Here is a 12488-nt window from a genome sequence, read left to right as displayed (position 1 = left end):
AAATTTTAAATGTGCTTTATAAATAAAGTTGATTTGATTCGATTTGATTACTACCGAAATTCTGAAATCAAAACAATCCTATTTTATTAGAAAAAGTGTTGTCCAAAGGTCAGGCTTTGACAGTAGTACTGTGATGCAAGCCTGGCATGTGGCTTACCTTCTCTCGGATCTCCAGAGCCCTCTTGCACAGGGGCTCGGCCTCCTTGTACTTTCCTCTCTTTCCATACAAGACAGCCAGGTTGTTCAATGTTGCTGCAACCTGCACAACACATACATATAGAAAAACAGACGGAATTATGGAATTTGACTTGAAAAATCAGGCTACTGAGATGCAGCAAACTTTTAAAACCATTTTGGATCTTTTGTAAAAACAATACTGTTTCAAATGTATCATGGAGATGGGGAAACAAGAATTGCAATGGGTGATGAGAGTGGTATAAATGTGTTAATAAAATAAGTAATTACAACTCTAAATGTTTTTTTTACTGGTTAGTAGTTAATGAACTAGCGTTGCAAGGTCTTGCATAATCTATGGCTACAATCAATCATGAAACTATACCAAAAGACTACCGTATTTTTAGGAGTATAAGTCGCACCGGCCGAAAATGCATAATAAAGAAGGAAAAAAACATATATAAGTCGCACTGGAGTACAAGTCGCATTTTTGGGGGAAATGTATTTGATTGATAAACCCCAACACTAAGAATAGACATTTGAAAGGCAATTTAAAATAAATAAAGAATAGTGAACAACCGGCTGAATAAGTGTACGTTATATGATGCATAAATAATCAACTGAGAACGTGCCTGGTATGTTAACGTAACATATTATGGTAAGAGTCATTCAAATAACTATAACATATAGAACATGCTATACGTTTACCAAACAATCTGACACTCCTAATCGCTAAATCCGATGAAATCTTATACGTCTAGTCTCTTACGTGAATGAGCTAAATAATGTTATTTGATATTTTACGATAATGTGTTAATAATTTCACACATAAGTCACTCCTGAGTATAAATCGCACCCCCGGCCAAACAATGAAAAAAACTGCGACTTATAGTCCGAAAAATACAGTAATCTGCTTTACAGATAACATATTAGGAGGTATGGTTGCCATGACAATAGGATTCCTACAGCAGGGTGGTCTTTCCCCAGCGTTTTCTCCCGGATGGACAGAGCATCGTTGAGAAGGTGGGCTGCTTCTTTGTATTTGTTCTGATCCCTGCATATACAAAAATATGTTGACAATAGGCAGTTCCTTAAAACAAAGGCTAACATTAAAACAAGTAAATGTAAAGGACTGCAGTATATACAGTCGCGATCAAAAGTTTACACACACTTGTAAAGAACATAATGTCATGGCTGTCTTGAGTTTCCAATACTTTTTTTGTGATAGAGTGATTTGAGCACATACTTGTTTGTCACAAAAAACATTCATGAAGTTTGGTTCTTTTATGAATTTATTATGGGTTTACTGAAAATGTGACCAAATATGCTGGGTCAAAAGTATACATACAGCAATAAAAGAACTAAACTTCATGAATGTTTTTTGTGACCAACAAGTATGTGCTAGAATCACTTTATCACAAACAAATAAGAGTTGTAAAAAGTATTGGAAACTCAAAACAGCCATGACATTATGTTCTTCACAAGTGTATGTAAACTTTTGATCGCAACTATATGTACTCAATTCTGACCTGTAAACTAAGGCCAAGATGTTGAGCATGGTAGCCACATCAGGGTGGTCATGTCCAGAGGTTTTCTCCAGGTCCTCCAAAGCTTGCTTGCAGAGAGGCACAGCTACCTCATACCTGCCCTGAGAAGCATACTGGATTACCAGGTTGTGCAGTGTTCTCAGGCGAGCCGGGATCTCGTAGCCTCCCTGCTGGGCTGCAGCCACAGCTGCGCTGTTGTGTTGATGCTGCACTATTGAGTATGAATGCAACATAGGCATGAGGGAGCGATCAAGTAGTGAAACAGACCAATTTTAATTTGGTTTGTAGAATGGTAAAATGGGTTTATCTGTTTAACAACATAATTAGGTGCCTTACTTCCTTGGCCATGCTCCTCCTCATCATTAGGGAAGAGATCATCAAGAGAGTCCTTTGGTGTTTCTTTATCTTTTTCATCCTGCTTTGAGAAGAAAACAAAAACACCTTTTCTTTAAAAACATTTTGAGAAAGGTAAATTCCAGCTGTTTAAAAAATAAGATACAAAACAACAATAGTGAACTTATGACAGCCAAGCACAATGATTTAGTATTTCCCGCTACAGTGTGGGGCAGTGTAGCTCAGGGCCGACCAGAAACTTGAGGGTTCGAGGTTCGAATCCAGCTGTTACCATCCTAGTCACTGCCATTGTGTCGTTGGGCAGGACACTTAACCCACCTTTATCCCAGTGTAGCATAAATGTAGATAATGTGTTTCTGAATATAATCACTAATTTTACAAACACAGGATATGATGTTAATATCTAAAATGCCATGGACTCTCCCTGAGCCAAGCTTGTGCCTGACCGCATGCTGAATATAGATAGTCACTAGGGAAAAAGCGCTATATAAATATAGTTAATTTCACTTCATAGTAGTACCTCAATATATGAGCTCAAATGGTTCTCTTAACTCAAAACACTGGAATCTAAAATCAACGTCTTCTTTACTCACTCTCTTCCTCACGATGGTTGAAAAACAAAATGATGTCCATATCCAACTATAAACAAATGCTAGTTAGTATGACCGGATGTTTTCGGCAGGTCTTACGAGGTTCACTGTAGCAATTGCTATGCCTATGGACGTAATGCTTGTACCTAAAATTTTTGCTTACAACTTAAAGATATTATCATTTTTATTTTACATTTTAAAATACTTCCTTGTGGTCTACATAACATGTAATGGTGGTTATTTTGTCAAAATGTTGTATATATTATGTTTTACAGACCATCTTCAAACCGCTTCCTAACCATTTCTTCAGAATGCCCCATTTTGTGGGGTGTCTTATTACATGCCTCCACTTCGATTGCATCTTCACCCCATCAGCGTCGTTGTAGTTTTTAGCGTGTTTATATTGTGTCTAATGACAGATATACTGTAAGTTAGAACTATACTGTACTTTATACTAGAAATGGCAACAGCGGGGGCTGCATGTGCATGTATGAGCCAGTCTGTCCTACAACATGAGGATCGAGAAAAAGAAGCCGCTTATGGATTACAGCGTCAGACTACAAAGGCGGACTCGTGCAAAGCTCTTCGGGTAAAAATTTACCATATATGTAGATATTCACTGACTTCACGAATAGGAAAAACATTTTTAAAAAATCGGGCAAATACCAAACCACACATTTGGAGGAAGTATGAAGGAAGGCAAGATTGTTATATAAATATCTCCGCCATGCTTTCATGGTTTGATTTCAAATTTTCGGGACTTATGCAGATCCCAAATACACAAAAAGTACCAACAGTTAAGAAAAGTTGTTGTTTCATGATAGGCCTCCTCCAAAGCATAACAATCAGCTGAGAGACAGCTTTTATCGAAAAACACCTTAAATTTATTTTTCCATTAATATTAATAATGATACAGTCATTTTAATATTAATTTAATCATGGCACAGATCATTTAAACCATCTTTACTATGAGCATGGACTATTTGTCAATAATAAACTGAGGGCTTTATTTGGAATAAACAAAATGGCAGCAAATGGTATGACATTTTTTAAAAAGCTATCCACATTCTCCCTTGGATAGAAAAGCTCTTTCAAAATTTGTGAATTTTAAAGTATACTCTTTAACACGTAAACTTCAGTTTAAAAGTATTTGGTACTTACAGTAGGAGAGGCTTCCTCATCATATTTCTTGAGCTGGTTCATGAACTCCAGATGTTTCTTCTCTTCCTCAAGCTGGGCGACGTTCTGTTCGCTCTTTTGCAGCTTCTGTTGGGTGTTAGCCAACTCGTCCCGCAGCCACTGGTTTTCCTGGCAGAGCCTTCTCACCTGTGCACGCAGCTTCTGCTTCTCGGACTCCACTGCATTCAGATGATTGGAAAGGGCCATCATTACCTAAGACGGAGATGGCATTGAAAAAACAACAGTACACTGGTAAGAGAAGATTGTGAATAAATGTGAGAAAGCAGAGGAAGCCAAACTACAAGGACAGTCGCAAGAGATTGGATGGTTAAAACACACAACACTAAATTATGAATTATTCACCCGATATTACCTGTGCTTCACCAAGTCCAAGCTCAATCATCTCCACTGACTTGCGCAGGAGGTTGGACTTCTCATGCACCAAGTTGGCTTCTTCGTCCTTTTTCAGGCACTTGATTGTCTCCAGGAGACTGTGGAGGATGGAGTTGTGCTCATTCTTCAGAGCCTCTAGACCCTGTATTACCAATTTGGTGTTGGAAATTATCTCTTCTTGGGAGAGCTTCTCAAGCTTCTCTTCCCGTGGATACACCATGGTGGACATCTTTGTTAGAGCTCAGGGAAACCTGTAGAGATTGTTGTAGAAAGTGCAAGAAGGTATTACACTATTGATAAAAACAATACAAAAAGAAACTACAGTGATTCACTCCATTATTGTCTGACAATGAAAAGGCCTGCCCTATATTGAGGCAACCTGAGCATGTGATCACGTGACAGCCAAGGAGAGTGATATAAGCTTGTATGTTATTACGTTTACATTACATTATTACAATATGAATTACAGTGTCTGTTGTCACCAAGAAAGAAAAAATAACAAACAAAACACATTTTTAAAAAAACATTAACAAAAAGGAAGTTATAAAAAATTGTTGCTTGATGGAATTTTATGGCACACAAAAGCCATTTTGCGCTGTAGTTTTCAATTTTAATTTTATGTGTGAAAACTGCCATGTGGCTCTCCTTTAGTGCCAGGTCAAGTATTAAACTTGCAGAGTACTTTCAAAGATGATGACACCATTCAAGGGTGTTACCAGCAAATGACCACTCTTTGGTGAGTGACAACATACTATTTTCTCAGTCCAATGACTCATTCAGCCACATCACTTATAAGCAACAAGCACAAAGAAGCCCTGCACGTATAGCAGGGATCAGAACAGCGGGTGTATGCAGTAGTTTATCCTCAGTGTGGATAAACAGAGGGGTATGAAAGCAGCCAAGAGCCAGATGCTAAAAAAATATATACTACGCCATAAAAAGGGCCACTCCCAGTTCGGATACTTCTGGCTCAAAGCAGTTTTCGGTGAACTTGTTTTTGGTGTATGACAATGTCACAAGTATAACAGCACAGATTGCAGCACACTTTAAAGCACAAACTTCACTGCCTTAAAATATAATATTACACTAGCAAACCCAGTACGGCCACTCAAACTGGGAGTGTTCTTACCATTTACTATATGGTCATCTATTTGGGTTCAGTGGTCATAACCAAAATAAGCAGCCTTCAACAGCCTTCATAAAATGACATGTACATAAGTCATGTTTAATTATGCAGATCAAATGATGAGGTCATACAACCGTCACCACAGATAGTTATGTAGGAAACATTGCAGTTTATAATTAAAACATGGTTAAAAAACCCTCCTTCAAACTGGATGAAATCTTACCATGAGGGTAGAGAACAGGTGGTCGAGGTGAACGGATCACTGTCCTCTCCCCTCAGGTGAGCTGTGGTGTCCCACAGGGGAGCATTCTGGGACCATTGTTATTCTTGATTTACATTAAGGAAATGAAAGCAATTTGTTCCTTTTCGCGGACAATTCTGCGATTCTGGCCTTGGACAGGGATAAATTGAAGGTTGAAAGCGCACTCATTACCGAACTAAGTAATCTCTGTTTCTGGCTTTCCGATAAACTGTCACTACACCTGGGTAAAACAGAGTCCATCCTATTCGGGTCCAAGCACAACCTAGGTAAATCCCCAGGCTTTACGATTAAAGCAGGTGATACCATAATCACCAGCAAAGACAAGGTAATTTACCAAGGTTGTATATTGGACAACACTCTCTCGGGTGAAAAAATGGCATTAAAAGCAATCACCAAGATCCATAATAAAACTCGATTTTTGGGCAGGTTTTCTGCGTTTATCAACAGGGATACACTTAAGACCCTTGCCGGTGCCCTCATGCAGTGTCATTTTGACTACGCCTGCACCTCATGGTTCACCAGTATCCCCAAGCCACTAAAAATGAAACTGCAAACTTCCCAAAACAAGCTGGTGGGACTCCTGCTCAACCTCCCATACAGGACTCACCTGACTTCAGCCCACTTTACCAAATTGGGATGGCTTAGAGTTGAGGAAAGAGTACACCAAATTGCAATGTGCCTTGTATTCAAAATACTCAGAGAAACTGTCCCCAAGTACTTGTCGAACTATTTCTCACAGGTACTACACGAGAGGGAGTTCCTCAGACCTCGTCCCCTCCAAATTCAAGACTCTCATGGGAAAAAATGCATTCTACTATTTTGCCACCACACAGTGTAATGCACTACCAACAGACCTTAAAGGCCTACTAAAATGAAATGTTTTTATTTAAACGGGGATATCAGATCCATTCTGTGTCATACTTGATCATTTCGCGATATGGCCATATTTTTGCTGAAAGGATTTAGTAGAGAACATCGACGATAAAGTTTGCAACTTTTGGTCGCTGATAAAAAAAGCCTTGCCTGTACCGGAAGTAGCGTGACGTCACAGGTTGAAAGGCTCCTCACATTTCCCCATTGTTTACACCAGCAGCTGGAGCGATTCGGACCGAGAAAGCGACGATTACCCCATTAATTTGAGCCAGGATGAAAGATTCGTGGATGAGGAAAGTGAGAGTGAAGGATTAGAGTGCAGTGCAGGACGCATCTTTTTTCGCTCTGACCGTAACTTAGGTACAAGCTGGCTCATTGGATTCCACACTCTCTCCTTTTTCTATTGTGGATCACGGATTTGTATTTTAAACCACCTCGGATACTATATCCTCTTGAAAATGAGAGTAGAGAACGCGAAATGAAAATTCAGTGACTTTTATCTCCACGACAATACATCGGCGAAGCTCTTTAGCTACGGAGCTAACGTGATAGCATCGTGCTTAAATGCAGATAGAAACAGAAGAAATAAACCCCTGACTGGAAGGATAGACAGAAAATCAACAATACTATTAAACCATGGACCTGTAAATACACGGTTAATGCTTTCCAGCCTGGCGAAGCTTAACAATGCTGTTGCTAACGACGCCATTGAAGCTAACTTAGCAACGGGACCTCACAGAGCTATGCTAAAAACATTAACTATCCACCTACGCCAGCCAGCCCTCATCTGCTCTTCAACACCCGTGCTCACCTGCGTTCCAGCGATCGACGGAAGGACGAAGGACTTCACCCGATCATCTGTGCGGTCGGCGGCTAGCGTCGGATAGCGTGTGTGCTATCCAAGTCAAAGTCCTCCTGGTTGTGTTGCTGTAGTCCGCCGCTAATACACCGATCCCACCTACAACTTTCTTCTTTGCAGTCTTCATTGTTCATTATACAAATTGCAAAAGATTCACCAACACAGATGTCCAGAATACTGTGGAATTTTGAGATGAAAACAGAGCTTTTTGTATTGGTTTCAATGGTGTACCAATACGATTGACGTCACGCGCATATGTCATCATACATAGACGTTTTCAACCGGAAGTTTAGCGGGAAATTTAAAATTGCACTTTATAAGTTAACCCAGCCGTATTGGCATGTGTTGCAATGTTAAGATTTCATCATTGATATATAAACTATCAGACTGCGTGGTCGGTAGTAGTGGGTTTCAGTAGGCCTTTAAAATTCGAACTTTGCTACTAAATTTTAAAACTGCCATAAAATCATGGCTCAGCTCAACCTCTACCTGATCTGAACCAAAATTGATCCCCAGCAACTCTTCGAAGCATCAAACAGCTTTATGTGGTTATAGTGTATATATATTTTCTCATTCTGTTTTGCACACTCTTGGGAGTCAACATGTGCATAGTCATGTACATAGTGTATATACCCCCCCCCCCCCCATTTTTTGTATATACTGTTTTTCAAATTACCTGACATGTATACTGTGTATATGTACATAATTTATCCATTTTTTTTAACGTAATTTTTTCTATACCTGTTACAGTTTATATATATTTTATTATTGAATGTATCAAATGTGATGAATATTTAATGGACCACAATGGAAACAAGCCTTTTGGCTTTTTGTACCATCCATTTGCCTTTTTAAAGCATTACATGGAGTCAATTCTTTAAGAGGTCAATAAACTTCTCAATCAATCAATCAAACCTGGCTAGCGTTAGACAAAGTTGAGTCTAAAACATAATATGCAACTGAATAAAGAGCTTGCATTATAAGACATCTGAAGTCATATTTTCCAATCTATTTAAGAGGAGATAAAATTCCATAACACCTACTGTTTTAATCTTTGACCTTGTTTCCACTGAAATAAAAAAGCATTTATGAAGTGAAAGTTCATCCATAAAAACACTTCTTATACTGAAATGGCTCACGGTGCTTTTAGAAGTTAATCCACAATACAGTAGCATATTTGACCTTAAGATATTTTCCAACAAAGCACTGTACAGATTAACAAGTATTAACATTCCCACATATTTAAAAGTTAACATCTGACATGGACACTACATTGCACGTTAACAAATGCTTGACCTCCTTGCTCCAGCACATGCGACATTGCAATTAAGTTATACTATCATCGCAAACCATCAGGGCAGGATTGTAAGTGTGTGGATATAATACACACCAATATATATACATTACAATAGTGAAGGAAAAAAACCAAGCCACAATCTCTTAAAATTCACTGGGTCTAAACCTCTATACTGATATCACAAAACTGTTTAAGAAGGAAGCTCTAATATTACAACTAATATTACAATATTACAACTATATACAACTAGAACACTAACCTGTTTCAGTTGCAGACCAGAGCTTTAAAAGTTTGGCATGGAGAATACCTGACGAAATAATGACTTGACTTCCAGCAATGGAACAATGCACACACTGGGACGGTGATAATCCAAAGCGATGCTTCTAGAAACGAAAAATGAATATTTGGCTGTAAAACTGGGTAATTCAAATCAAAAAGTACAGCGTGGGACGGAGTGTGTGATGCATGGCTGGGAGAGAGCAAATGCTGGTGCCTGAAGGACTGCTGTGACCTTCCTGCTGCTTCATGGCAAACAACCGACATCAGCTAAAGGCGGACATCCAAAAATGGCCCCACCCAAGGAAGCAGAGGAGCAAGTTGAATGGGGGAGGGAGTTATGGAGATGCTGCTCCTCTGCTCTCAGACACAGGAGAATGTGCATGATGAGACACAAAGATTCAAGGCAGCGAACATTTTTTTTCCTAATAACCTTACTTCACCAACACATCAAAAACACTAATTAAATGTCACAGCAAATTATTTGGACACAAAGCCTGTAATATTATCAATCAACCAGGTCATTGTATTTGCACGGCATTGAATAGATCGCAACAGGACTGTTCAGATTGTCTTAGAATAAGTTTTGACGAGGACAGCTCTAGTCTGAGGGCTTAATGCCGGATCCAAACTATTTACGCTCTACAAGTATGGACATGTTCTGTATCTATACCATCTGTCATCACAACAGAGCAAGAGTATACGTATCAGCACAAGTAATCTAGAGGCAGGAGAAATATTGTAATGGCAACATATCACGATACGTTTTCTAAATGTATCTATTTTTGCATACATATATATGCATGCATACATACATACGCATACATACATACAGTACATACATACATATGCATACATACTTATATACACATAAATATACATAGATATATAACACTTATATATACACATGTACACACAAACATACATACACAAACACATAATACATATATACATACATATACACACTAGGGCTGCAACAACTAATCAATTAAAATCAATTATTAAAATAGTTGCCGATTAATTTAGTCATCGATTCGTTGGATCTATGCTCTGTGCAGTTTTTTTTTTTTTTTTTTTAATAAAAAAAACCCAACATTTAATAAACCTTTATTTATAAACTGCAACATTTACTAACAGCCGAGAAACAATCAAAATAAGTATGGTGCCAGTATGCACCATACTTATACTTATTTTCAATAAAATACTGGATGGATAGAAATGTAGTTTGTCTCTTTTATCCGATTATTAATTGATTAATCAAAGTAATAATCGACAGATTAATTGATTATCAAATTAATCGTTAGTTGCAGCCCTAATACACACACATAAATATATACATATACACATACACATATCAGTGTTTCCCACACATTCATTTATTTGTGGCGGCCCGCCACGAAAGAATTACGTCCACCACAAATAGATTTTTTTTCTTTTTTTTTTTCCTTTCCAGCTTCTCAGGCAAATCATATAGTTGATGTAGATGCCCATATCGGCTGTTCAGATTTACTTTACAAAAGAGAAGTGTAGGATACTTCTCTTGTTGCCTTATTTGTATTTGACTTTATTAAATGTATTTATATTATCATTTGGTGCAGCCGGGCCGGAGCAGGAGAGGATAGAGAGAAATTATTATGTTGCTGGTAAATAATATGGTTGTAGTAGTAGGCTAAAGTTAAATTATTTAGTATGCACTAATTAAAGGGGCAGAGCTTTAAGAGACATTTTAGCTTTTATATTTTATAAGATATATTTTTTGTAAGAACCACAATTAATAAATATATTTCAGTGAATAACTTATTGTTCAAATCTGTATATAAATATGTACATAAAGTGTTGTAATTATATTGTAAAATGGATGGATGGACGTTTAAAACAAAACTGTTATTATTAATTAGTAAATATACATTTTTTGAGCCTTTTTAGAGAAAATCATATATTTGTAGTAAATTATGCAAATTCCTCGATGATGTCATGGTGACCACGCCTATAGCCACGCCCCCACCACCACAGGTATCTTGGCAGTTTATGGGAAACACTGCATATATACATACATATACACATATATACACACATATATACATACATATAGTCATACCAAAGACTATAAAATGGTACCCACCCATGCCGCTGCTCACTGCTGCCCTTACCTCCAAGGGGGTGATCAAGGGTGATGGGTCAAATGCAGAGAATAATTTCGCCACACTTAGTGTGTGTGTGACAATCATTGGTACTTTAACTTAACTTTAACTTTAATACATATAAACACATATATACATATACATGTGCGTGAAACATGTATATACCGTATTTTCTGCACTATAAGGCACACCTAAAAACCTCCAATTTCCTCAAAAGATGACAGTGCGCCTTATAATCCGGTGTGCCTTATATATGGACCAATGTTGAGCCACAACAGGTCTCGCAACTACGGTAAGCAGCCGCCGACTTCATTTTCCCCCGTAGAAAAAAGGGGAAAATGAAGTCGGCGGCTGCTTACCGTAGAAGAAGCGCTTCTTCTTCTACGGGCGAAAATGAAGTCGGCGGCTGCACCGTAGTTGCGAGACCTAAACTTTATGTAAAGACACAAAAATGGCTCCTATTAAGAGATACGCTTAAGACGCAGTTTAAACTCAAGGCGATCAGTCACACAGTACAAAACGGGAATAGAGCAGCAGCGAGAGAATTTAACATTAACAAATCAATGGTGCGGAAGTGGAGGAAGCAACATGATGACCTGCGCCAAGTAAAGAAGACTAAACAGAGTTTCCGAGGGAACAAAGCGAGATGGCTACAGTTGGAGGACAAACTCGAACAGTGGGTTGTTGAACAGAGAGCAGCAAGTAGAAGTGTCAGTACAATCACTATTTGTTTTGTTGACATTCCCTTTAGCGCAGCTCCATCTAATGGATGCATAACGTAACCCCAGCCTCTACTGTAGCGTCTATTCTATGCGCCTTATAATGCGGTGCGCCTTATATATGAACAAAGTTTAAAAATATGCCATTCATTGAAGGTGCGCCTTATAATCCGGTGCGCCTTATAGTGCGGAAAATACGGTAATTAATGACAAAATAATTGAGTGACCGTTCCAGAAAACAAACGGTAAGACGTTATAAACAAGTTGTGGCAACGTTTCTCACACATCGTTTTACAGATCCGCTGTTTATGTTTCCTCTCCTCCTTAATGCTCTGAGTCACAGTCGGTGAGTATAAGAGCAACCAGTGACACGACGCTGGTACATCCATCAATCCATTTTATTTTTCTCCTCCTCTGTACACTTTTTGGGTAGGACAAATGTGTCTGTCTCCAATATTGTCCACACCGGTTGCCATCTAATAACAGCAGTGCGGCATTAAATGCACGCCGAAACTGCACAGAAGTGAAGCATGTGAAATGAAGTGAAACGAAGCAATCAGCTGCAGCAACCCCGGGAAAAGTTAGATAATGGTAAAAATACTAATAATAATGGTAATGTTTCAGTTTGGCATGGTGATGGAGTTTTGTGCTCATACACAATGGTCTCTGACGTGGATGCACGCGCTTTACAGAGCTGT

The 12488-nt window shown here is 38.5% G+C and overlaps 1 protein-coding gene across 9 annotated transcripts in view; it reads right to left on the bottom strand.

The window, feature by feature from the left end:
- klc1b (kinesin light chain 1b) overlaps positions 1-12488 on the bottom strand; it is a 59142-nt gene that overhangs the window by 39800 nt on the left and 6854 nt on the right. The window contains exons 1-7 of one of the 9 annotated variants that reach the window (XM_062058582.1): positions 8914-9100; positions 4218-4488; positions 3827-4057; positions 2058-2136; positions 1704-1932; positions 1141-1228; positions 158-259 (exon numbers count right to left, since the gene is read on the bottom strand). In XM_062058582.1, coding sequence (XP_061914566.1) covers positions 158-259; positions 1141-1228; positions 1704-1932; positions 2058-2136; positions 3827-4057; positions 4218-4466 — 978 coding nt within the window. In that variant the 5' untranslated portion in view covers positions 4467-4488; positions 8914-9100. Of the gene's footprint in view, positions 1-157; positions 260-1140; positions 1229-1703; positions 1933-2057; positions 2140-3826; positions 4058-4217; positions 4489-8913; positions 9101-12488 lie in introns of those variants that run through there. The other 8 variants (XM_062058578.1, XM_062058581.1, XM_062058580.1 and 5 more) reach the window with 8 other exon arrangements.

This window comes from Entelurus aequoreus, linkage group LG09, assembly GCF_033978785.1.
Source record: "Entelurus aequoreus isolate RoL-2023_Sb linkage group LG09, RoL_Eaeq_v1.1, whole genome shotgun sequence".
Lineage (NCBI taxonomy): Eukaryota > Metazoa > Chordata > Actinopteri > Syngnathiformes > Syngnathidae > Entelurus > Entelurus aequoreus.
This window is presented reverse-complemented; position numbering and strand designations above follow the sequence as displayed.